Source organism: Crassostrea angulata, chromosome 6 (assembly GCF_025612915.1).
Source record: "Crassostrea angulata isolate pt1a10 chromosome 6, ASM2561291v2, whole genome shotgun sequence".
NCBI classification, from domain to species: Eukaryota; Metazoa; Mollusca; class Bivalvia; order Ostreida; family Ostreidae; genus Magallana; species Magallana angulata.
The window spans coordinates 26,491,940-26,517,559 of record NC_069116.1 but is presented as its reverse complement, the minus strand read 5'-3'; the positions used below and the strand labels follow the sequence as shown (position 1 = coordinate 26,517,559).

Sequence of the window (25,620 nt, the reverse complement as noted above, 5' to 3'; positions counted from 1 at the left end):
TTTCCATCGTCAACTTCCCTTATATAGCAATATACCATCATCATCTGCTTATGGGATATATGTCCCTCAGTTTATTCGTTATGCAAGAGCATGCTCTATATACGAACGATGTCTTAAGCGAGGCAAGCTACAAACAAACAAGTTATTGGAACAAAAATATCAAGAATTTCAAATAAAATGATTTAAAAATAAAAATAAAAACGCAAGTTCAATGGTCGTTACAATGACATTGTCAGCAAGTACAGTGTTTCCCTAAGACACATGCTGACTGGCGTTTTTCATACTTTATACACCGGACTCACTACGGTTTCTTCCGTTTTTCATGATCATGACAATGAGCACACGGTGGGTGCGACCGGTCGGCAGGAGATGCTTACTCCTCCTAGGCACCTGATCCCACCTCTATCTTTTTAGAAGTCCGTGTTGCTCGGCTTTGAATCTGCAATTTGCTTCATGGATTTTTGAGCTGATTCAAATTTTGTCATTGTCATTTTCCATTTCTTCATTCGTTAATAAGAAAGCAGAACATCTTATATTTATCTAACTTTACAGATTAAAAGTAAATTAGGATTTAGAATTTTTCTTTTGTAATAATTAGGACCCCGCCCTCCGAGCGACCTATAGTGAACTGTATTTCCGTTCCATCCGAGATCACTTGTCGTGAACATATCGTCTCTCCCCGTGGACAAAGATATTAACACGAACATAACATTTCATATCAAGGCATCAAGGACATTAGAAGCGTCTCTCTCTCTCTCTCTCTCTCTCTCATTGCAAAATATTAAGGATGTCAACAAGTACTCGACTATCGCTCGGTCACGACGATCATCGACTAAAACTTTTCAGTCGATTACTCGCTATAAAGGGAACAAAACATCAAAATATTTCAGGGTTTTTTTTACTTAATGCGGCGGTTTTTAGTTTTCGAATAAAAATAACATATTTTTAATCTCGGAAAGTTTGAGTCGTAAGTGACAATCTGTTCCATAGGTGTTCAATCGGTGTCCCTGGCTAATAATTGATTTCATTTTGTAGATCAAATTATTGTTTTGAATAGAAGTACTTAGAATGACATGTACTGGAGCTTAACCTCCACGCATGTTGCAAGAGAGGGATTAATATAAGCCTTATGGCTTGTTTCCCGATCTTACAATTGTAATTATCATCATGTAAATGTATTTGAATCTATAATGAATAAATATTGTTTAAACTAACCTCCACGTTGTTAAACAAATCTTTAAAAAGTACGAGACCCGCGTCAAAGCGTCAATATTCACAACAGGGGGAGATATGCTTTGTGCGCCAAGAAAATCAAACCCAAAACTGTCTTACAAAACGTTTCCTAAACACAAATCAATGAGACCTGCTGTGACGGCTAACGACTTTCTCGAGTACTTCAAAACCCTAGAGGGGACCACTCTAACAGAAGACCTGCATCCGAAACTGGATGAAGAATCAATGTTTGAAGAACTGGAAAAAGAAATTGTATTCGAGGAAATTTGAAACGCAGTGAAAAACACGAAAAACGAAAAGTCTTGTGGTCCTGACATGATGTTAAATGAAACTTTTAAATATTACATAAATTTGCTGTTGCCATCTCTACATTATTTATTTAACAACATTTTAAACAAGGGTTTTCCCATCTCTTTGGTCCAGAGCTTTCATCGTACCGATTCATAAAAAAGGCGACATCTCCATTCCGAACAGCTATCGTGGTAAGACCGCGGAACATTAACTGGCAAGATTGGAAATATACAGCTTACGTTAGTTTCACTTGTTACAGTCAAAACATTTGAAATGGGCGAGAACAAATTGACACGGACGTCTGAGAAAACATTGGATTGAAACTGTACATGTAGTTATAGGAAATGAATGTGTTAATCGTTAGTAACTGTTTATTTGTGGTTAAAATGAATAAAAAGATAGACATATCAGCTTGAAAGAGATTTTTACTGGTACATATATATTCATTTGGTCATTAGAAATGCATTCCTAAAGCATTGTAAATAATAAAAACAGAAAGATAAAATTTGACCAAAATCGTGACCATGCCCCTTTAAGTACAATTGTAAATTCCTAGAAACTTGAAAAAGTTGTTTTTGTAATCACAACGGCATTGAAGATGTTTTTTACTTTGTGTTAAAATGCCCTTTTTACATTTAGATAAAGATACATTAAGAATTATTATGTTAAAAAACATCTATGTTCCAACTTGTCCAGTTATTTAGTTCAAACAATACCAAAGAGTTATGAAACCTTGGTAAAAAAAAATTTCTATTGCAATTGTTAAATCATATTATCAGTATCATATATATCTATTGTATCTCACAATATTTTATATGATGTAATCATATATAAAAGTTGTATGTTGTTCTCCATAGCGAGAATGCACGCTCTGCAGAGACTCTAAAGTCTACTGGCGTCGCATTTTGCGTGCCTCGCATATGTTTATACTTGTGTTCAATACTGATGAGCTATTGCTCAAAGTTGAAATGAATAATAAAAAAATAATAATAAGTTGAGCAATTAGTTTTTTTTCTATTAAGTTATTCATTGGATAAATGTTTAATCAAAATTTTAACTGATCATATCAATAAACATCTCAAGGCGTTAGTTTTTAATAATCAATAATCTTTAGTTGTTGATTAGGCATGGAACGAACAATGCCTTAATTAACCACGAAAAGGTCACATATGATTTGCCAAGATGATATGTAGCTCAATTATGTGTACGCGTCAAAAAAAAAACTAGAACATTTGCAAACGGATATTTAGATAATTTACTTTTCAATTTATTTCAAACCAAATACCAGAACATTTATTAAATATCATCATAAGTTTTTAAATCTTATTTTTTAAGTAAGTTTTAAGATACTGTATGTAAGAGTAGAATTGAAAAGGACACACAGTTTCAAATAATCCAACGACTACTGGAGTATCGTTCGACTAAACCCACCGATTAATCGACTAAGCCAACTGAGTAAAATTGACTCCCCTGCAAAATATCCATGTTTTATCAAACAATTTAGATTAGGAATCCAGTGTTTGATAAAATTAGTATTTAATATAAAATGTTGAGTATATTGAATACGTGAAACTACAGAAGCATCGCATGAATCTCCTACTAAGAGGATTGAGGTTTGCTTTTGAGTATGTAAATTTCTAACCTTTTGTACACTTGAAACAAGTGGTTGTGTGGCATGCTACTGAACATCATCACAACTTTCTTTAAGGACATTGTTTACTCAGAATTTAAGTTCTCAAATTCTTATTGTTATAAAGTTCAATGTCATGAGTAAAATTTGTTCTTAACACAAAATGTTTTATGAAATGAATGATTATTGACATCAAAACTTTCGATATTTTTACTATGTTATGGAATTAGGCTCAAACATACTTGGTCTCTTTGAAACAGAAGAAATTTGGACTAAATTTGCTCAGATTTTGGGGTTTTTTTCACTGAAATATTTTTGGTAGTACTATATTATTTAAAGTTAGGATTTTATTTATAATAGGGAACATAATTTTGCATATTTTCTGTTGGTGTTATCTCATGTTTTCATTTAGACAATAGTATGGCACTCACTATAAAATATTGAAAATTAAATGCTTAAAAACGATAATAACGTCAATAGCAGAGTAAGGTAAAGATACTCAGTTTAATAGTATAAATGTTTTAGTGTTATCGTCATTCAGTGTTTTGTTAAATTAAGGAGGCCGACTTTAGTTTGCATTGCGCATGTTTTTGCGCATTCTAATATAATACAGTTGTTTTATACTTCTTATGAATTTTTTTCGATATCATTTATAAAATTGAACACAATAAACAAAATACAGATAAAAATATTTAGATTGTTAAAGGAAATTTTTATTTTTAACACGATTTTTACGTTGTGCGGTAGAGGAGCATTGCCATTGCGCTTTTATGATGTTATGATAAAATGAAGCGTTGTAGGAGTACGTTATAAGAAATAAAATAAAAGAAAAAGTAAAAATTGTATGCTGTTGAAATTTTATATACAGAATGATGCTATCCTCGAGGACATTCTCCTCATTTTTGGAATGAATCCATTATACCAATCATCATTCGTGATGATCCAAATAAATAGCAAAATTTGGTGCATTTTAATATTTTGAGATGGCCCCCACTAAAAACCAGAGGGTAGAATTTTGTGTTTTTTACATATAAGGAAGGAAATGCTATTACTAGTCATATATAACAATTTGAGAAAAAAAGCTACTGTAGTATTTTTTTAAAACTGCTTTGATGTGCGGAAAATGACAGTTTCCTATATATTCCTATAGTAAATGTACCTCTATTTTGAGATGGTCCCTAAAAAGAACCAGACGGTCGATTTTCATGAACCTTCGCAAATAAACTAAAGTTGGTTTGAATTACATATGGTTAAAAAATAAAGAGTTATGCTATTGTAGTTTTTCCGCAAAAAAACCCAAATCGGCCTCCTTAAATAAAAAAAGGATAGGAATTAGAAAACTGTTAGAGGAAATTCGGACTGGGATATTTATAAAAATTGGGAATGAAAACTTAATGCTTTGCATCTACTAGTATTTAGTGTCTCTGCCTTTCATAAAATGTATTTCATTTTAAAAGCGTTAAGCAGTTTGTATTATTGTCACAATTAAGAAAATCTCAATTTAAATGTTATAAAATTTTTGGGTTTACTTAAATTTTTCAAAACATTTTCAATGTCCATTAACTCAAAAAGTATGTCATTGACATGAAAGTGAAAAATAACACTACCATGAAAGGTCTACGAAACACAATAGATGGTTTTCATTATCATCAATGGATTTTTTTATTCTGAGTAAACGTAATCCTTAATTAAAATTCATTTTGAATAGAAAAATTGTAGAAATTTTCTTTGAAGCATTATTTCTTTATAAATTTGAATATGTTTTGCAATTGATTCTTTTCTTGATTCTTTCTAGTCTGCTAAATTCATAACTTGCAAACTCTATTTGCATACAAGAAACGAAACCAAAAAAACCCCAGAACTTCTGTAAAGAAATTTATAATTGTAATTATGAAGTACTGTGTTGTATCAAGTTTTGCATATAGGATAGAACACATTTTTGTATCTGTTAATTTGAACAAAATATATTGCGTTGGTCTGCATGAAACTTGCATTTCCCCAAAATATTTGAAAGTTCAGAAACTAAATACAGACGTATAAGTTGAACACTTATTCTTAAGTACAATTTATAGTATTTATATTGTCAGAAACATTCAGATGAATTCATAAACAGGTTTTTTTTTATTGTGATGTGATTCGCATCATATCAAAACGATGAAAAAGTTGACTCTGTTTCAGCTTCTATACTGCTTGTTCAACTACTAGTATTGTTCAGCACAAACTGTGTATCCAAAGGTGTGCATGGAATTCCTACAGAATTGAACAGACTTGTTCGAAACATGTTTCTCAAGAGATTTATCGAGTTTAAAAAAGACATAGCAAAGAAAGATAACGGCAGCTTAAAATCGAAAATGGTCAGATGATTTCAAAGAGACAAAAAATAGAGTAAATAAATTAGATGAAGATCAACAAAGAACAATAAACTCAGTTACAGAGCTTAGAAGAGAATTGCCAAATCACGTATCTAGAACTGTATCTTTTTGGCATGAAAACAGCGATGTTCTTGGAGAAAATGACAAATCTATCAAACGCAATTGATGACAGAGATCAACGATTCAAACGAATGGATTCAGAAGTGATCTCATTACAGGACAAATATACTGACCAGAAAGACAACATAACAGATTTTGGAGATACATTGAAGATACTGTTAAGGGAGCAAGAGTGGATGGTCTCTAACGTTTCAGGGCTGTGTGGTAAAATGCAGGAAATGCGTGACGCGACCTCGGTCATGCATCATCGAGCTTCTGTACAACTTTATCACACAAAATATAACTTTAAAAGGGTTTTTGTTGAGCGTTTGCAAAGCGTAAACAACGATTATTCTGAAAATCTCGAAAACATGAAGCAAGATGTAACGAGCTTATTTGAAGTAGTTTTTAAACAAACAGAGGTCACTACCACTTTGAAGGCTAAAGCATATGTTTTGTCTCTTTATCTTCGAAAATTTCAAAGAAATGTCAAAATTACAGATATAAATATATATTAACATGAGTGAATCCAAACTAATCCTCATATTGACTACATGAATGTATTTATATGACAAAGAAAATTCGTGTTACCGCAAGGTCCCGCTTTTTCGATTAAAAAATCGTCGTTGTAGATAAAACTACTTTGCAAACAAATAGAAAATCGTCTGTTCCATAGATTTTCTTCCGGGGTATCTTATTCTTCCGGACAGATATATGTCTTTCTTATTCAAATAAACAGCGAAATCAAATCAGTTGCTGTTGAAAAATAGTGTAACAGGAAGTCCCAAACATGCTCTACCCAGCAGAACACGTGACTCGTGAAGAGGGCGTGTCTAAAATTATACACAGATGTACAAGAAATAAAACATACAAGAAATTGACGAGTATATATATACATGTAAGATAGATCAAATGACATGAAATTTACTGACATGTACATTGTGGTAACAGGGCCAAATCTTTCTACCTTTTTTGTCGGTAAGTTTGTCGGTTTGTGGGTAAGTCTGGCCTATCTAATATTGAAAAAAACCCATACAACTGTACTTCTTTCACAGGCATGTGATTTTTAAATTAAAAATCACCAAAAAGTGATGGAAGCAATAACTTGGGACAGACTATAGTATCCAGATGGATAAACGGTTACACGCATTTGATCTTGTAAGCGACTGAACATAGGTAAAACTTTGAATAAGAATTATCTTCTGTCAATATATTTTGATGTTTTTGGTTTTTAAGAAAAAATATTATTTTAACGAAAAACATACAACTTTATTTAATACTCATCTTATTTGGAGATTCAGTATGATTCTATCAATGTCAATGAAAAAAATATACAAAATTGAAGAAAAAAAACAGATTTCAAATACTAAGCAAAACAGATGTTCTTTCTAACAATTTATTCAATGATACGGTTTCGTACCAATAAATAATGTACATTAAGATGTATAGTACAAATTACAGAACTAGGCGCCTCCTTTTGTTTCAATGCAATAAGAAAGTTACAACGTATTTCAGTATTAAGGTAACTCGAATGATTTTCAAACCATAAATTAACTAGTATACTTGATGATATTCTGCGCAAGCGCGGAAATTAACAATTTACACATTAATATGATACAATGCCTAATATGTTGAACCATATTTTTTTCTTTATATATATATATATATATATATATATATATATATATATATATATATATATATATATATATATATATATACTGTATCCAATTTCTTTCTTTATTACTTTCTTAACCTATTCTTTAAATTCAAAATAAAAACCATGCATCTGCATTGCTTGATTTTCAGAAGAGCGGACAGGGATGAAATGTACAGAAATGGATAATGTATACATATACGTGGCCTTATTTTTTTTTTGGTTGCAGCTGGCTGGAAAAAAAGCAATTTTTTAAAATCTAAAACCAGTGCGTCGTATCTCTAAATTTTGTTCTATATGTCAAATTTCACTATAATTAACCCCCCCCCCCCGCACACACACAATTCAACTTCATCGTTTTATGCATACATCATTGAAGACCCCTTCACAATTGGCGCACGAACACGTTGCAACATTCCGTGATAGGATTTTATAAGCGTCGCATCGGCTCTTGTATACGTTGCACTAGCTATCGCATTCTTTGCATACGGTTTAGAGGTCGCGTCAAGTCTCCTCGTAATAGTGAACATGCACACCATTCAGACGCGACCAAATGCGATTCAAATTACTGCCGTGCAACGCTAGAAAATTAGTACGAATGTTTTAAAACGTTTCGTGTATTCGCAAGAGTGATGCGCGCTTTTTAAAGGTTGAAAGGTAAGTTGCAGCTGTTAATGCGTGTGTTTTGCTACCATATGAGGATGTTGCTCAACGTGTCTTATGTAAACTTAGAAATCGGTTTCAGTTTGCCATGCTTTGCCACTAGCATATATACACTGTATAAGCATATCTGTTTCACACCACACTTAAAAGACCTTGGATCCTGCTTCACCAATACCTCCTCGCCGCCTGCTTCGGCTGTTGCTTTTGTCATTTTATTTGGCGGCATCTTCACTCGAATATAACTGTGTCTACTGAAGAGCGTCGGAATCTGACAGTATATATATTTCTCTCTGACTCGTATGAGCATTCGTATCATGAAACGCATGATCGGACGAGCGCCGCTCGATCAATTGAATTGGCACACGTTCAATGGTCTGATCACCTGGTCTTTCGTGCGATCCTATCACATTATCTTATTAACTCGCTTGCATTATACAACAGTCGCGCATAGACGCAGGATGTATCGCAAGACTTAATGCGTTTACATCGCGCAACGGTAGCTTTAGATCGTGCGAATTTCGTACAAATACTGTTTCATTTTTTCGGCAACAGTTTACGATCCATATCTAATTTTTACTGATGCACGAATATTTTATTACTTCTGCTCGTGCACCAATTTTGAGATAGAGGGGCTTTATTCATCAAGCCGTAGAACACAATCTGTTCATTATTTACAAATTAATGACTAAGGATTACTACCAATCTTCTGTGGTATAAAAATGTCTGAAATTATAAAAATGCTAGTGTATGCATATTCATTTCCATATTTTAAACCAGTTTTCAGTTTCAAAGTATTTGCCCGATGATTAACTCGCCCTGCACTTTCCACAATAATGCTAATTAGTCAACCCGCTTTCCTGGGTACCCTGTTCTGGAAATACTTTTATAGTAAAATCGCGTTTAGTTGTTAACATTTTCACATTAACGAGAGAAGTCTGATCCAAAGTATCTGCCCACAATGCATGGTGAACCCGCGTTTTTGGTTTTCCCGTTTTGGAAAGTTCTGTCCCATCCTCTCACCAAAGGTCGTGCTTCGCAAGGGAATGAGTTCCATCCATTAAAACTAAAGTCGCGCATGCAAGAAACGACTGTCTTTATCTAATTTATTCAACAGTCAACTCTTAACTTGTACTCTTAATGTGTACTCTAAGTAAGTTTCCAGTTTGCAACACGGTTCCTGCTTAGTTATATCACATTTAATTAAAGCTGCTTGGTTTATCTCAAATTTTGTGCACGTTCTTAAACGATGGTTTTGCTAAGTATATGTATAATAATACACATTGCAGTATTTTTCCCAGTCAATTAACCCAAATTTCAATAAAAACAAATTATGTACATAATTTGCTAACAAAACAAACGGCAAAAAAAGGTATTGTGTTATTTCACCTCTTATGAAAATTCACCCTGAAGCCAAGACGGGTACGGTTATGTTACGACTTTGACATCGCTTTAAATAAAGGTCGTAATGTTCAGGCAAATTGCGAACAAACCTATGTATGTTTTGTTTGCTAAAATTTCTGAAGTTTGCTTTGTTTACAATTGATGCACATCATGCGAGTTTAATAATCCCAATCATTCGGGGGACGAAACCAACGGTTTTCTTTTCTAAACATCCCATGATGCATTTTGTTTTTGTTTTTTTCGTTTTCCCAAAAGGTAATTATTTTTATTAACTTTGAATATTTCTAACTTTGAAAGGAGACCGATATTGCTGGTGTAAATAGGAGAAGGCCATAACTTTCTAAGATAAATGGTTTGTATGGAAAATTATTTGATAGTGCAATTACAAAAAAAAATCTGACCAAGCAGCTTTATCGCAAGTTAACACAAACATAAAGGCATCAGAAGCACCCCTCCACCTCTCTCTCTCTCTCTCTCTCTCTCTCTCTCTCTCTCTCTCTCTCTCAAACTATCGTTTTATAAAGCAATTACGATTAGGAATCTAGTGTTTGATGGAATTAGTTTTTCATATTTAAAAAAATGAGTGGGCAAAATAACTTTATTGAATTCGTGCAACTATGAAGCATCATAAGATGTCTCCTTTAAGGCTTGCTTTTAATTACGTGATATTCAGGCCTTTTGTGCACTTGAAACAAGTGGTTGTATGACAACATACATTAATAAGTATTGTTATGTGTCTGAGTTTGCATGTGGCATAAGAAATATCCTTGTATCTGTTAATATGAACAAAATTTATTGCGTTGGTCTACATGAAACTTGTACCCCCCCCCCCCCCCAAAGTTTTTGAAAGTTCAGAAACTAAATACAGACATATAAGTTGAACACTTAACTTTAAGTATGGTATATAAATATTGTCAGAAACATCCAGATGAATTTATTAACAGAATTTCTTTTTATTGTGATGCGCACCAAAATCGAAACGATGAAAAAGTTGATTCTGTTTCAGTTTCTATATGGCTTGTTCAACTATTGTTCAGCACAAACTGTGTACCCAAACGTGTGCATGGACATTCCTACAGATTTAAACAGAATTGTTCGAAATATATTTCTCGAAGGATTTATCGAGTTTAAAAAAGACATTGCAAAAATAACGGCAGCTCAAAATTGGAAATGGTCCGATGATTTCAAAGAGACAAAAAATACTATGAATGCATTAGATGAAGATCAACAACGAACAATAAACTCAGTTACAGAGCTTAGAAGAGATTTGTCAAATCACGTATCCAGAACTGAATCTCTGGTGCATGGAAACAGAGCGATGTTCTTGGAGAAAATGACAAATCTATCAAACGCAATTGATGATAGAGAACAACAATTCAAACTAATGGATACAGAGGTGATTTCATTACAGGTCAAATACACAGACCAGAAAGACAACATAACAGATTTTGGAGATACATTGAAGATACTGTTAAGGGAGCAAAAGTGGATGGTCTCTAACGTTTCAGAGCTGCACGGTAAAATGCAGGAAATGCGTGACGCGACCTCGGTCATACATCAACAAGTTTCTGAACAACTTAATCACACAGACGATAATCTTAAAAGGTTTTTTGATGAAAGTTTGCAAAACGTAACCAAAGAGTATTCTGAAAACCTCCAAAACATGAAGCAAAATGTAACGAGCTTATTTGAAGTAGTTTTTAAACAAGCAGATGCTGCTGTATCTTTGAAAGGTAAAGCATTTATTTAGCCTCTTAATCTCATAAAATTTCAAAGAAATGTCAAAATAAAGGTATAAACATATATTCATATGAGCGAATCCAAACTAATCCAAATATTGACGTCATAAATGTATTTATATGAATAAGAAATTTGTGATGCCGCAAGGTCCTGCTTATTCGATTAAAAAATCTTCTTAGTAAATAAAACTGCTTTGCAATCAAATAGAAAAGACGTCTGATCCAAAGAATATTCATCCAGAGTATTTTTTTCTCCCGGACTTACATCTGACTTTCTTATTTAAATAAAAAGCGAAAGTTGATATTTTTTAATGTTTTGAGTATTTGATCCTTGCAAGCGACCCTTTAGTTTACTACATGTACGTAAAAGTACTGATTTTCTCTTTTACTTTATCTTGCATGCACTTCATTTTAAATTTTTGTACTCTTAGAGGAAATTAGAAAAAATGCGTTAATGATGGAGCGCCTTCAGGTTGAAATTAGTGAACTGAAAGAAAACATCAGTTTATCAAAAGGTAATTATACGTTTATTTTCATTTTTTTATGTAGAAAAATGAGCATCAGTGCAAACCTGATTTTGAAAGTTTGGAAATCCAAGAGGCTTGGTTATCTGAATAAAAATTTACACAATTGGACTTCGTTAAATTTGACGTGACCTACTTATCATTAGACCTAATTTCCTTTAAAAGACGTAATAAAATGTGAGAATAAAAGGAATTGATATTTTGATTTCTATAGTGTATGTTGTGACATATCAGTGTCATATTGTAAAATTAAAATGCACTGGGTGTGGCAATACAGAATATACAATATGACAACAGGCACATAGCTTTGGTTTTTTCAATAGTAGATAGGCCAGACCTATCTAAAGCATCTTAACACTCGACAAAAAAGGTAGAAATATTTGGCCCTATTACTACAATGTACATGTCAGTAAATTTCATGTCATTTTCTCTATCTTACATGTATATGTTCGTCCATCTCTTGTATGTTTTATTTCTTGTACATCTATGTATAATTTTAGACACGCCTTCTACACGAGTCACGTGTCCTGCTGGGTGGAGCATGTTTGGGACTTCCTGTTACACTATTTTTCATCAGCAGCTGTCATGGATGAACGCCTCGGTAACTAACCCCCCAACCCCCCCCCCCCCCCCATAACATCTGACTTTCAAAATTATGAAATTGTAGGCAGTTTAACGGAGTTTCAAAACTGTATATATAGATTTTAAAGTAATATTGTGGCATTTATTTTTTGTTTATCTTTTAAGATGAAGTGCTTGACATACGGTTCAAAACTTGTCGAAATAGAAACTAAGGCGGAGAATGACTTTTTAAAATCTAGCCTGATAAAGGATGAAGGTTTGATTTCTTGTCAAATTTCAAACATTGATCGAAATTAAATACAATTAAGCCACGTTTGTTTTCAAATATAATCTATTTTTTATTTTATAGCTAATTACTGGACAGGAGGTAAGGATGACGTCACTGAAGGTCAATGGGTGTGGGTATCGTCAGGAACCACCTTTGATTTCTTGGACTGGAACACGGGAGAACCTAATGATGTTGGTGGGGAGGATTGTATGGAGATATCTAAACACAGAAACCGCAAAAAATCTTGGAATGATAAGTCATGCAAAAGTTCATTAAATTTGATTTGTGAGAAATTTTAATAGAATTCAGACGCTTAAGACCAACAGCTATTTGCTATGTAATTCTAGTATCCAGATGGAATAACAGTAATTCATGTGATCTTGTAAGCGACTGTACATTCCATAGCTGATGTAATCAACAGGTCAACGTGTTCTTTGTGTTTTTTGGTACTAAAGAGATTTAAGGAAGACCAAAAACCCATATATAGCAATACTCATCTTATTTGGTTCAATATGATAATATCAATGTCAAATGTTTCTCTGTGATTAAAAAATATCCAGAAAACAGATTTCAAATACTAAGTACTAAGCATTTAGTCAGGTGTTTCTTCTTCAAACAATGGTTTGAAGAACCATTTTAACAAGAGCTTGGACTTTTCGTAGTTGTGTCAAACAGCATTGTGACGTAGGCATGTGTATTTCATCTCTGGTCATTCAGCCATGGCTCTTTGAAATCAGCAAGATTTGTCTGGCTTTTGTTTCGCTTGAAACCAGCGTCATTTTAAACTTGTTTTGACGCAAGACATAGATAGTTACAACCTACTGAAAGTCCAAGGCCTTGTTAAAATGGTTCTATCTCCTTTGGTTTAATGTCATCAAAAGGTCAACATTGTATTTTAATTTTACAATAACTTAGAAAATAGATAAGCCATACGTGTACAATTCAGTAATATTTTCCAACAGTATAACGTTACTGTCAAATAGTATTGGACCAATATTATAAAGTTCCCCTTCTGTTTTATACAGTTCCACGTTTGGCAAACACACAAAGATTATTTTGGTTATTGCAATTTCTTTACACATGTTGGAACATTTTCCAACCGAGGTTTAAAATGTATAAAACTGAAAAATATTTTGTTTTAATTTCTCCTCTGTTCTGCTCCGACATCCGTTCTGCTCTTTAACAAGAGCGTATATTCGCTAATTCGTGAAGATAAGAACTCGATTCTTAGGATAAAACTACAACTAGCCCTAGTTATTGATTCATTTTTATATTCCTATACTGCAGCTAAAAATGGGTTCAATAAAAAAGAACATTAAAGTTTGTTGAATTTAGAATATGAAAATGAACAACAATGAAATCATTGGATTGAGATTAACAATTTTGCACAGAGAAATTTCAAATCTTGTTAAGAAGATATTTGACACTATATATCATAATTCGTATTATATTATATATTTGACATGCGCGGATCCAGAAAATTTTTCCGGGGAGTTGGAGTCCGAGGTTAGGGATATTTTATGTTTTCCAGGAGGGGTAAGGATCCGAGACATACTCTCGGAAATTTTACAGTGTGAATTGGACAAATCTGAATTTCCCGGGGGTGGTGTTTATATCCGCCCCTTCCCCTCTAAATCCACACGTTGGTGTATGGAAACACAAATGTTCCCGAGAATAAGCTTAAGGATTTGTCAATCGCATGCTGTGAAAGATTCACTATCTTTTATCTTTTAGTCTTATACTGATTTGACTTTCCAAATTTTAGATCAAACAGACATTAATAAAGTATTTGATCTACAACAATAGATCGAATTGACTTACTTTTAGAACCATTTTAACAAGAACTTGGACTTTCAGTAGGACGAAGCTATCTAATTCTTGCGTCAAAACAAGTTAAAAATGACACAGTTTCAAGCGAAATATGCACCGATTGCGTAGTCTTAGCTCAAAAGCCAGACAAATCTTGTTAATTCTGAGAGCAATGGCTGAGTGGCTGACAGTGAAATAGATTAGCCTACGTCACATTACTGTTTAACACAACAACCCAAAGTCCAAGCTCTTGTTAAAATGGTTCAATCTCCTCCGTAGCTCATATGAGGCCCGTAATATGGTCGTATTTACTTTGCCATGCAGCCTCCGAACGCATGAAATGGAAGGCAGTGGTTATGAATAGGGATATTTTGATAGATCTCGGACTCGTTGTACCTTAAATTTTAATTTCTTTGGAAAATTGCAAGCTTTTACCCGGAACACTTACTTTTAATCAATCGGAACATCGTTCGGCCTTTTCCACCAAGTCGAGTTAACGGAAAAGGCCGAGGAATGTTCCGATTGACTTTTTATACCTTTTCATATGATTAGATAATTTTGATAAATCGATATATTTAAGATTTTTCAGATAAATTAAATATAAGTCGAAAATGTTAGGAAACCATTAGGTTCACATGTACTAGTACACCATATTATGTAAACAGTATCTGGATCAAGATTCAATCTATTGAGTGCTGTATAAAAAAAAGAGAAAAGTTAGTGAAAATGTTTTCTTGGCAGTACACCAGAGATAAATAAATTATATACTGATGAACACTCAACGATTTCTGAAAAAAAACATTTCTTATAACATGTTATATGCGAGGAATTTGACCTTGTTTTTCAACATAAAGCCACCATTGAATTCGGACCAGGCTTAAAAAAACAACGGTGTTTGATACATGTATAAGCCTAAAAGTACATATATTTCGTATCGTATTTGCTTTTCAATTTCATTTTGTAAATTTATTTTATAAAAGTTTCACATGGGAAGAAGCACATACAAATAAAATTTCTGAGTAACTCAACGGAATATTGCACGTTTTTCACAACTCGGCATTCAGATCAATGTTCATTGGAAAGAGAAAATCATGCATGGCATATTTCCAAGTCCACAACTTTGCCACTTTGTTAAACTGTTCTCTCTCGGTCAGGTACAACTTTCCAATCTCTGGTTCCATGCACACAAAACAGTAAGGGTCTGTCAACAGAGACTGTATAGAGATAAGAACTTTGGATATAGTCAGGGCCAGGCTCCAGTTATGGTGAATGGAATCCAGTCCTACATCTCCATGTCTGCTGATATTAGGGTGAAATATTTTGGTGATGAATCTCACTTTTGGTGGTCTCATAGGATAGCTGTAAATAACAATATACATGTATTAACAACCTGTAGTACATGTATTTCAATTTTCGCCTTCTTTATTAACACTTGATCAATTGATAGATAAAAACTAGAGTTGAACTGGATATTGAAATTGGATTTATTGAAATATGGCACATCATAAAATGTTCACTATCTCAGAAAGCACCTCCAGATAAAAAAAATATGTCAACATAAGTTTTGATTTATGTTAAAGAGGGCTGGATGGTTGGGGCCATTTTTTAGGCTGTATTGATCTCCTTAAGAAAGAGAGCTCTTTATAAAAATATAAGAAAATACCCCCCAAAAAAGTAAAATATCTGGAATTTTCTGAACTACATAAGTTCATAGCTGAACAAATCCCATCTTTAAATTTTAGGTAGATCTGATGGTTAATTTGTTAACCATCCAGCCTCCTTAATCCTTAAAAAAAAATACTTACCTGCATTTTGACACACTCTTATACCACAATCCTCAAAAATAACACGTTAGAAAAAAGAAGAAAAAACCCCCCCAAAAAAACCATCCCATTATTTGTGAACCAGTTATTGTAGTCAATATATACTTTTGCTGGTAATTAGTTTACCTTTGTGGTATTTGTAAGTAGAGTAGAAATAGTCCCCCTTCATAGGGACTTCCCTGGGGACCAGTAATGGAGGCTTGCCAGTGGCAGCAATGTCTGTCCAGGGGGGTGGCTTTGATGCCCTCTGGGGGGTCAGACTTCAGGGTCTTTAGTTCACTGCGTAACCTTCTGTGTCTCCAAGAGTTTTCCTCAATGGGTGGGGTGCTCTAAAGAATTAATAAAAGTACATATTAAACAAAAAAGGGTGTGCTGGCATTCTCTGGTTGTTGCTGTATAAAGCTATAGAATATCAATATTGTTTTTTTTGTAACCGCTTAGAGGTTACCCCACCCCCATAGTTTGTATCTGAATTATTACATTCATAGCGAATATATTTTATTTCCCCCTTAAACCTGCTATTCTAACAGTCTCTTATGCAAATGAATTATATCACTGGCACTTGACAGACTAATTCTTTGGAATTCCCAATAAATATAATGAATAGGTGGTAGTGACCATGTGCAACATATTTTCTCTAATGTTAGTTTATGTACAATCCATGATAAGGATTGCTATTTACACATTAAGTGCCTTGTAGGTAAAACTGATAGAAAACCTCAGTATTTGACCAACCTAAAGCAACAAGGCATCTTGTTTCCTGTTTTTCATCTCAAAATACATATACCCGGTATACGTTGTCTATTTTCTGGTTCAGTTATCCCAAACAGACACAAATAGTTATTATCTTTACATGCCAGATTTAAAGCAAATTCTTAAGCCAAAATAAGACTTTTTCCAAATAATACTACTAAAGAATCTGAAAAGTTTGAGATAATAAAAATAATCTCACCTGTAACATCATGCTCTCTAAACAATATTTGCATGGAGAACTTTCTAACCTGTAAATGAAATAAATGTAAAGCATCTTTTTCATTAAAATTAAACAAACTTTTAATTGATGAAACATCTTTAGAAACAGTGTACTTCTGCAGATAATCCTACTATTTCAATGATAAACTGGTACAAAGGCCATATTAAAATAACAAATTTATGCTAACTTTCCCCATTACAGCTACTCCATTTATGCTATATACATGTACCAGTACTTCATCTTAAAATATGTTTAAGGAATCTTACTTATAAGTAAAATACTAGTACAGTGTAGTTTACAGCTTGGTTGTGCCCTTTTGTTTTATGGCTATGTAACACATGATTATGGGTACCAAAACAAGACAAGAATTACAAGAGACAAGTGTTTGTATAATTAGCAGTCTGAGAGTACTTACAATTTCGTGTAAATTGTTTTCCATTTTTTAACACGGTACTGTGGATAAAACAAGGGCCACCGTAATTTACAAAACTCTTTCCACTGTGCATCGGTGGTTTCTCCATCTAGAATCTGTCGCCATCTTGTACACACTCGGCCGGCGGTCCACAGGGAGATATCATCCAAGTACTTAAACACTACCAATAGCACTACAAACAAACCAAAAATGTTTCACTGAGACCATAAAGGAACTATCAGATTCTCTCTCAATAAAGACAATACAAGTATTAATTATTATACATATATTTACAAAAAGAAATAGATAACCAAAATATTAATATTCATACCTAAACACATGTCCTTGTACATGTATCATCATTTATAAACATGATGAAGCATTTTCTAACTTCAATATGTTTGAATTTTATAAGATATTGTTTATGATGTTTGAGTTTGACTTAATTCGATCTGGTTTTGATTTTCCAATAATCCAATGGGGGAAGTGGTTACGCCAATTTTTTGTATATGATATTTTATCTTCAACATTTTGAATTTTAAAAAAATCAATATTAATTCAGTTTGATGTAGAAAAGAAAAATACACAATTTCATTTTGTCAGAAACTGCGTGCATTTTTCTATCAAAAACAATAATCTTGTTGAGTCTTTTTAGGCAGTTTTTGTTTAAGTTAAATTATTAATCACTTTTCCTTGTAAATCATTTAAAGAGATATTTTGAATGAGATGAAGCAAAAAAAGGAAGAGCAAGAACAAAAAATCTGTACCTTCTGGTGGTATGGAGTCCACCAGTCCTTCTGGTACATGGTCCTGCTTGGTGCTTACTGTCAGCAGAGAAATCCGCTCTGCTAATTTATCTTGTTTGTGAGGAATCGGTTTGACTCGGAGTGTTGGACGTTTTGGCTTTGGGGTGTAAAAATCGCTCTCCACACCAGGCTCTTCATTACCAGAGTCAGCATCTGAGTCGTCCTTCTTCAAAATGTTTGGAAAATGATTTTATGCTAATGCAATGATAACCAAACTGGCAATGCAATGCAATGCAACTAATATAAACTGTTACGTTATTGTGTACCAGTATATAGAAAAGACAAAATAAGAATGTTCTAACTTAACAAATAATTGCCTCTTATTCTAGCGACTTACTAATATTTAAAAGTCATACCCTTTCCATAAAATATAAAAGAAAAAACGTCACGTGACACCCGAGGCCATGAGCACGTAAATTTTTTGGTCCTGGTGATTTTGGTTTTATTGGAGTGTTTTTGATACAAAGTGGGATTCTATTTTGGTTTACTGTGTGTCAAATAGTGTTCTGTATTGATATATACTGGAAAAAAAGAGGAATTTCAACTTGGGTTTGTTTGAAACATGGAAACACGAAACAAAGGAATATCCAAAAAAAATTCTGACAACAGTTCACCCAAAGCCAAGCAAACCGAACATTCAGCAGAGCGTGACCAGGGTCCGTTATGTGACAAACTAAAAACCATATCGGACCAGGCCGAGTGTAATTATACCGAAATTACAACCTTGCGCTCCGAAAATGCTCAACTTAAGCGTGAACTTGATCTCCTGCGGTCGGTTGTGATTAGAATGGACAGAAAACTGTCACACATCGATGATGACATAACTGATCTTCGCTCGAGATCGATGAAAGACAATATATTGATTCACAACTATCCTTATACCCAACAAGAGGACTTGGCCACAGCGATACCCAATGATATAAAGCAATCACTGGGTGTCGATGTTGAGTTTGTCCGCATCCACAGGAACGGGGTCCGCCCACAGTTCAATGACAAACCGGTCACAATAACCGCTAAGTTGAAGGATCGCAATAAAAAGGATGAGATTCTCAACGCGCAGAGGCTAAAAAAAATTGCAAAACAGCGTTTACCCTTCTTCATCACTCCCCAACAGCCCGCACCCCTTACCTCCGCTAGAAATAAACTTTTTGATAAAGCGGATTCATTTCGCAAGCAGAACATTAACGTTAAAGTTCAAAGAAACGAGATAACAATGCCAAACGGTACGAAATACGAGGAAGAGGTACCCCTTATTTCCAGTGCGGATGCCTTGCAAATTTCCTCTGAGGAATATCAGTCCTTGGACGACGTTGTGGTTGTCTCCACGGAACCGGTGCAGAAAGACGGGTCTGAATTTATGGCGGTTGGTGCTAATATTCAGTCCTCGGACGAGGCCCTGAATATCTACAAAAAAACATCAATAGACCCTTACGCTGCAAGTTGCGACAGCAGAATCCTCGTATACAGGTTTCGCGACCAAAGTGGAAAAACTATCGAAAATTACCACGACGATCGGGAGCATGGGGCAGGACGGAGAATGCTAAGGTACCTCCAAGACAATCGGATCAACGACGTTGCAATTGTTTTGACGCGATGGATGGGGCGCTCGCACATTGGCCCAGCCCGTTTTTCCATCATGGAAAACTTGGTTTGTGACCTTGTTAACAAACTAGATGATCCAAGTGACGCCGGAAAATAACTGAATTTTCCTCATTCACACTATAAACTATTAAGGACAATGTCCGAATTACTTGTCTTTATAATTACGTATTTTGAAAAAAAAAAACTGTATATGTATTTTCAAACACATGAAAAGATCCCATTAATTAATTCAAATGCCGACTTTTCATTCTGATTATGCCTATAATTTAATTCCGGAAATATTTATGTCTACCATTGTTTACTCTAATTTTAGTAACGTGTCGGCATATCCAATGTAAACATTCAACCCCTCAACCAAATTCACCGTACATCAGCACGTGCCTTTAACTTTAAACCCAGCAATCGAGCACTCCTTTTCTTTCCCCCTTCTGTATGTTTCCTTTCTCAATCATGTATCAACCTCAGACTAGTATAATTATTGGACAAGAGCATTTTTTGACCGTGTTGTTGTATTTCCAGCGAATCGTACAAGGTAAGCAAACTTTTTCTGTAACATGTCTTTGGTAAAAATTATATCTGCTAACTGTCAGGGTCTGCACGAATTTAAGAAAAGAAAAGATGTCTTTCAATATTATCGACAAACCCAATGCAATATTTTATGTTTACAAGACACTCATTTCACTTGTGATATGGAAGATAGTATTCAAAACGAATGGGGCAATGAAGTTTATTTTAATTCTTTTACCTCAAAGTCCAGAGGAGTAGCAATTTTTTTCAATAACAATTTTGAATATAAAGTACATAAGAATTTTACAAATGATTCTGGAAATTTTGTGGTACTAGACCTCAGCATTCAAAGCCATCGTTTAAGTTTGATCACAGTGTATGGTCCAAATGAGGACACGCCCCTTTTTTATGAAGAACTCTTTGAAATTGTAAGTGAAATAGGAAATAAAGACATAATAGTTGTTGGCGATTTTAATCTTATTATGGATCCCGATTTGGATTATTACAATTATCTTCATCTTAACAATCCTAAAGCAAGAGATAAAGTAATAGAAAAAATAAATCAATTCAATCTTATTGATATTTTTAGAGAAACTCACCCTGATAAGAAAAGGTACACATGGCGTAAACCAACCCCTCTTAAACAAGCAAGACTAGATTTCTTTTTAATATCAAACACCCTACTGTGTATGTCACAAGAAAGTGAAATCATAGCAAGTTATAAGTCAGATCATTCACCAGTACTCCTTAGTCTAAAATTCAATGAATTTACACATGGAAAAGGTTTATGGAAGTTCAATAATGCACTTTTATATGATAAGGAATTCCTAGATGTTGTTAATAAAAAAATACAAGAAATAAAACAAAATTATGCAGTACCCGTATATAACAATGCATCTATTGACAAAATTCCAAATGATGAAATTCAATTCACTGTCAATGACCAGCTCTTTCTTGAAACACTATTAATGGAAATCAGGGGCAAATGTATATCATATTCTAGCTATGCCAAAAAGAAAAATAACGAAAAGGAGAAATTTTTAATAAACCAAATAAAACAGTTGGAGGAAAAGTATGAAGAAAACATTCAAACAATTAATTTTAAAAAGAAAGAATTAGAAAATATCAGAAATCACAAACTTATGGGAAGTCTAGTAAGATCAAGAGCTAAATGGACCTGTGAAGGAGAGAAACCAACAAGTTACTTTCTTAATCTTGAGAATAGAAATTTTGTAAATAAAATTGTCCCAAAATTAATAAAAGAAGATTGTTCCGAAGAAATCAATGGACAAAAGGAAATCCTGTTAGAGATAGAAAATTATTATAGAAATCTATATCAAAACAAGGGTGAATTTCAAGACTATGATTTAAATGAGATTCTAGAATCAGACTCTGAAATTTTTAAATTAAGCGATACTCAAAGAAATACCCTTGAAGGTGAAATAACTTATAATGAAGCCTCTCATGTATTGAAAAAAATGTCGAATAATAAGAGTCCTGGAAGTGACGGTTTCACTACAGAGTTCTTTAAAGTCTTTGGGAAACACTTAGGAGACTTTGTTATTAGATCAATAAATCACGGATACAATCTAGGGGAGTTATCTGTTACACAAAATCAGGGTATAATCACCTGCATACCAAAAGATGGAAAAAGTAAATTTTACATGAAAAATTGGAGGCCAATCTCTTTATTAAATGTAGTTTATAAAATAGGGTCAGGCTGCATTGCTCAAAGAATGAAAACAATAATCAGTTCAATTATCAGTACCGATCAAAATGGCTTTGTTCCAGGAAGATATATAGGTGAAAATACTCGTCTTGTTTATGATTTAATGCAATATACTGAGAATAATGACATTCCTGGATTACTGTTAATGATTGATTTTGAAAAGGCATTTGACTCTGTCTCATGGAAATTTATTGATAAAACGCTTCAATTCTTTAACTTTGGTCCATCGCTCAGAAAATGGATATCAGTTTTTCAACAAAACACCTCCTCCTCTGTATCACAAGCAGGTTACTTATCCAACTTTTTTAAATTAGAGCGTGGTTGTCGTCAGGGTGATCCAATTTCATCATATATCTTTTTACTATGTGCTGAAGTACTAGCTATTAAATTAAAAAATAATAAAGGTATAAATGGTATTAACATAGATAATTCAGAATTTTTGTTATCACAATATGCAGACGATACCCTTATTATATTAGATGGCAGTGAGAGGTCTCTCAGAGAAGCAATTAGAGAGTTGAATAACTTTTATCAAATTTCTGGTCTCAAAATAAATATATCAAAAACTCAACTTGTCTGGATTGGTAGTAAAAAATACTCTTCTAATATGATATGTGAGGAAATGAACTTTCAATGGACAAGCACCTTTAAACTTTTAGGTATATATTTTGATGTGGACTTAACAAATATACCAAAACTTAATTATGACAAGAAATTAGTAAAAATCAAGCATATCATCAATCAATGGAGTAAACGACGACTTACTCCACTTGGCAGAATAACTCTTATAAAATCATTGCTTATTGCACAATTAAATCACCTCTTCATTTCTCTACCCTCCCCATCAAATACTTTCATGAAAAATCTGAATGAAACTCTTTTTAATTTTTTATGGCATTCCAAAGTAGATAAACTTAAAAGAAAGCAAGTAGTGCAAGACTATATTAATGGAGGTTTAAAAATGCTTGATATTAACAATTACAATCTGGGATTAAAATCATCATGGATAAAAAGAATTCTTTATTCCCAAGAAACAAAATGGAAAGTGCTGCTTGGCAAAACTGTATCTATAGAAAAAATATTAAAAACTGGATCAGACTATATTAATGTTGTTAAAAAGGAAATAAAAAATCCTTTCTGGAAAGATACATTTACTGTCTTTCAAATAATTCAAGAAAAATTAGAAGTTCAATCATGGGATGAATTTATTACTCAGCCCATTTGGAACAACCCGAAAATCAAAATTGAAAATAAAACAGTTTTCTATACAAACTGGTTTGATAAGAACATAGTATACATAGCAGATTTGCTTGATGAAAATGGAAATTTTTATTCTTTACAAGATTTACAAAAAAAAATTAAGATAAAAACAAATTTTCTGAATTATGCATCACTTAGAAATTCAATTAAAGCAAGTCTCTCAAGCTCAAAAATTCAAATTGGAACAAATAGCCCTAGACCGTTTCTTCCTCATAATATTAAAACATTTTGTAACAACAAAAAAGGAACAAAACATATCTACAATATTCTTACTACAGAAAACATTACTCCTCTTGGAAAAGTAAAATGGGGAAAGTTTTTTGAAATTTTAGACCTTCAGTGGGAAAATATCTTCACATTTCCCTTTTTATACACCAAGGATTCTAAATTGCAATGGTTGCAATTTCGAATAAATCAGTATATTTTGACAACAAACTCATTTTTATTTAAAATAGGTAAAACTGACACAAAGTTGTGTTCTTTATGTCAAAGTAATGAAGAAACTATCGTGCATCTGTTTTGGGACTGTTTACATGTCCAAAATCTTTTAAGCCACTTTATATCAATATGTGACGGAAAAGGTTTACATATTACATTAGAGGAAAAATCATTTATATTAGGAACCCCTAATTCAATTTATTTGGGTATAATTTTTCTTATAATCAAATCTTACATATACAGGAAAAGATGTCTACAGGAAAACTTATCAATCCAAGAACTTCTGATTGATCTCAAAACCCATATAACTACACTTAAATACACTGCAACAAAACAAGGCAAATATAATAATTTCTTAAACCAATGGACTGACTGGCTTTTTCTCATGTACATGTAGATCCTGACCATTGACAAATTTACATAAGGCACGATTTATATATACCTTGTCTGAATACAACAACTCGGTAGTAAATATTTTGATTACGCCTAATTATTAATAAAATATTTCTGACATGATACATGTATCCTCATAATTCCCCCACTCTCTCCCCCCACTCTCCACTTCCTACTGTCCCTCATTTTCTCTCCCTTAAATTTGTTGAAATTGATCTTGTCAACAGACTTTTCAATTGTGCTAAATATACTTACATGTATATATATATTGTATGATATATTGTATGTGCAAATGAAATTAATATCAATTAAAAAAAAAAAAAAAAAAAAAAAAAAAAAAAAAAAAAAAAAAAATTCAATTTGACTAAATTTATTAAAAAACTTTTGTTTGGTGACTTACCACCTCTGCATACACCTCTTGTTGACCGTCTTCAATGTCAATGTCGGAAGAGAACAGAAATAAATGACATGTACTGCAAACTGGTTGTCCAAAGTTGAAGCTGTAGTAGCCTTCACAGACCATACAACAGGAAAACTAAAACAAAGAAAATAGCTTACAAAAATAGTCTATAGGCCTACATACAATATCTTTAAAGCCGATACATGTATGATCACTGGTCAGAAACCCAGAGACATGCTGAAAGAATAGCTGACCGTGGGTTAACTCAAATTAACTTTTTATCATTTTATCAATTGCCATACCAGTGAAAAAGCAAAACTTTTTAGTAGTTGGAGGCACGAAATGGGACAATGTAACAATCTAATTAAAATTAGACTTGTAATTCTGCTCCTCTACGATACACTATACAAGATCTAACAACATCCCGTACTGGGTCATCTCAGAGTGACCTCAAATGTTGACCAATAGTATAGCGTATAGTAGAGGAGCGGAATTACAAGTCTAATTGACAATGTATTGTTCTGCATTCGCCCAGTTATTTGATGAATTCCACAAAAACATGATACAATAAATTTCAAATTTAATCAGTATTTTTTATTGAGAGGTGCTGGGGTTTTTTAATATATATGTGGCAAAGCAATATACAACTTATGTCAAGTTATTATAATGCACGTATTAACGGTTAAACATATTACTGTATGTCTGATTTGCAAATTATCATACACGAAATTCATAGACTGCAGCAAGCACATTTCATATCAAAGCAATTTAATATAAAATATACTTTTCGATATTAATTACCTCGGTATTTAAAAACTCCTTTAATGTTCTAGACGCACAGACATCGCATTTTTCTTTGGGAGTCGATTGATTGTTTTTAACCTGGACAGCCATATTTTATTTCCTTCAGAATCACGAGCCCGAGTGTATATGCAAAAACTTATGCACAGAAGCAAAAAAGGAATATCTTATTCATCTATAGCTTCATCTATTATATTTTTCACATATT

General features: G+C 33.2%; 3 protein-coding genes and 1 pseudogene across 4 annotated transcripts; 3 read left to right on the top strand and 1 right to left on the bottom strand.

The window, feature by feature from the left end:
- Positions 1-5,305: 5,305 nt before the first annotated feature.
- Positions 5,306-6,440, top strand: LOC128187431 (uncharacterized; annotated as a pseudogene).
- Positions 6,441-10,274: 3,834 nt separating this feature from the next.
- LOC128188728 (CD209 antigen-like protein B) lies at positions 10,275-14,402 on the top strand. Its single transcript, XM_052859956.1, has 5 exons — positions 10,275-11,079; positions 11,517-11,600; positions 12,110-12,210; positions 12,357-12,447; positions 12,541-14,402. The coding sequence occupies exons 1-5, from the start codon at positions 10,275-10,277 to the stop codon at positions 12,756-12,758; spliced, it is 1,299 nt and encodes a 432-aa protein (XP_052715916.1). The 3' UTR covers positions 12,759-14,402.
- Positions 14,403-14,552: 150 nt separating this feature from the next.
- Positions 14,553-25,545, bottom strand: LOC128188729 (uncharacterized). 2 transcript variants are annotated; one of them, XM_052859958.1, is made up of 7 exons: positions 25,413-25,545; positions 24,612-24,746; positions 18,244-18,445; positions 17,480-17,669; positions 17,044-17,092; positions 16,218-16,420; positions 14,553-15,627 (listed from the first exon to the last, which is right to left on the bottom strand). In XM_052859958.1, exons 1-7 carry the CDS (start codon positions 25,503-25,505, stop codon positions 15,315-15,317), a joined length of 1,185 nt encoding a protein of 394 aa, XP_052715918.1. In that variant the 5' UTR covers positions 25,506-25,545; the 3' UTR covers positions 14,553-15,314. The 2 variants fall into 2 exon arrangements, with proteins under 2 accessions (XP_052715918.1, XP_052715917.1); XM_052859957.1 differs by having other exon boundaries at positions 14,636-15,627; positions 18,244-18,448.
- Positions 18,687-21,896, top strand: LOC128188731 (uncharacterized). Its single transcript, XM_052859962.1, has one exon. The coding sequence runs from the start codon at positions 18,845-18,847 to the stop codon at positions 19,979-19,981; it is 1,137 nt and encodes a 378-aa protein (XP_052715922.1). The 5' UTR covers positions 18,687-18,844; the 3' UTR covers positions 19,982-21,896.
- Positions 25,546-25,620: the final 75 nt, after the last annotated feature.

Excerpts from the sequence above, each read along its gene's own strand:
- LOC128188728 (XM_052859956.1), top strand. The coding sequence starts at position 10,275 with ATGAATTTATTAACAGAATTTCTTTTTATTGTGATGCGCACCAAAATC. Across the intron at positions 11,080-11,516 it reads TGCTGCTGTATCTTTGAAAG|AGGAAATTAGAAAAAATGCG; the intron begins GTAAAGCATTTA and ends TTGTACTCTTAG. Across the intron at positions 12,448-12,540 it reads TAGCCTGATAAAGGATGAAG|CTAATTACTGGACAGGAGGT; the intron begins GTTTGATTTCTT and ends TTTATTTTATAG.
- LOC128188731 (XM_052859962.1), top strand. The coding sequence starts at position 18,845 with ATGGAAACACGAAACAAAGGAATATCCAAAAAAAATTCTGACAACAGT.
- LOC128188729 (XM_052859957.1), bottom strand. The coding sequence starts at position 25,505 with ATGGCTGTCCAGGTTAAAAACAATCAATCGACTCCCAAAGAAAAATGC. Across the intron at positions 24,747-25,412 it reads AGGAGTTTTTAAATACCGAG|TTTTCCTGTTGTATGGTCTG; the intron begins GTAATTAATATC and ends TCTTTGTTTTAG. Across the intron at positions 18,449-24,611 it reads AAGAGGTGTATGCAGAGGTG|AAGGACGACTCAGATGCTGA; the intron begins GTAAGTCACCAA and ends AACATTTTGAAG.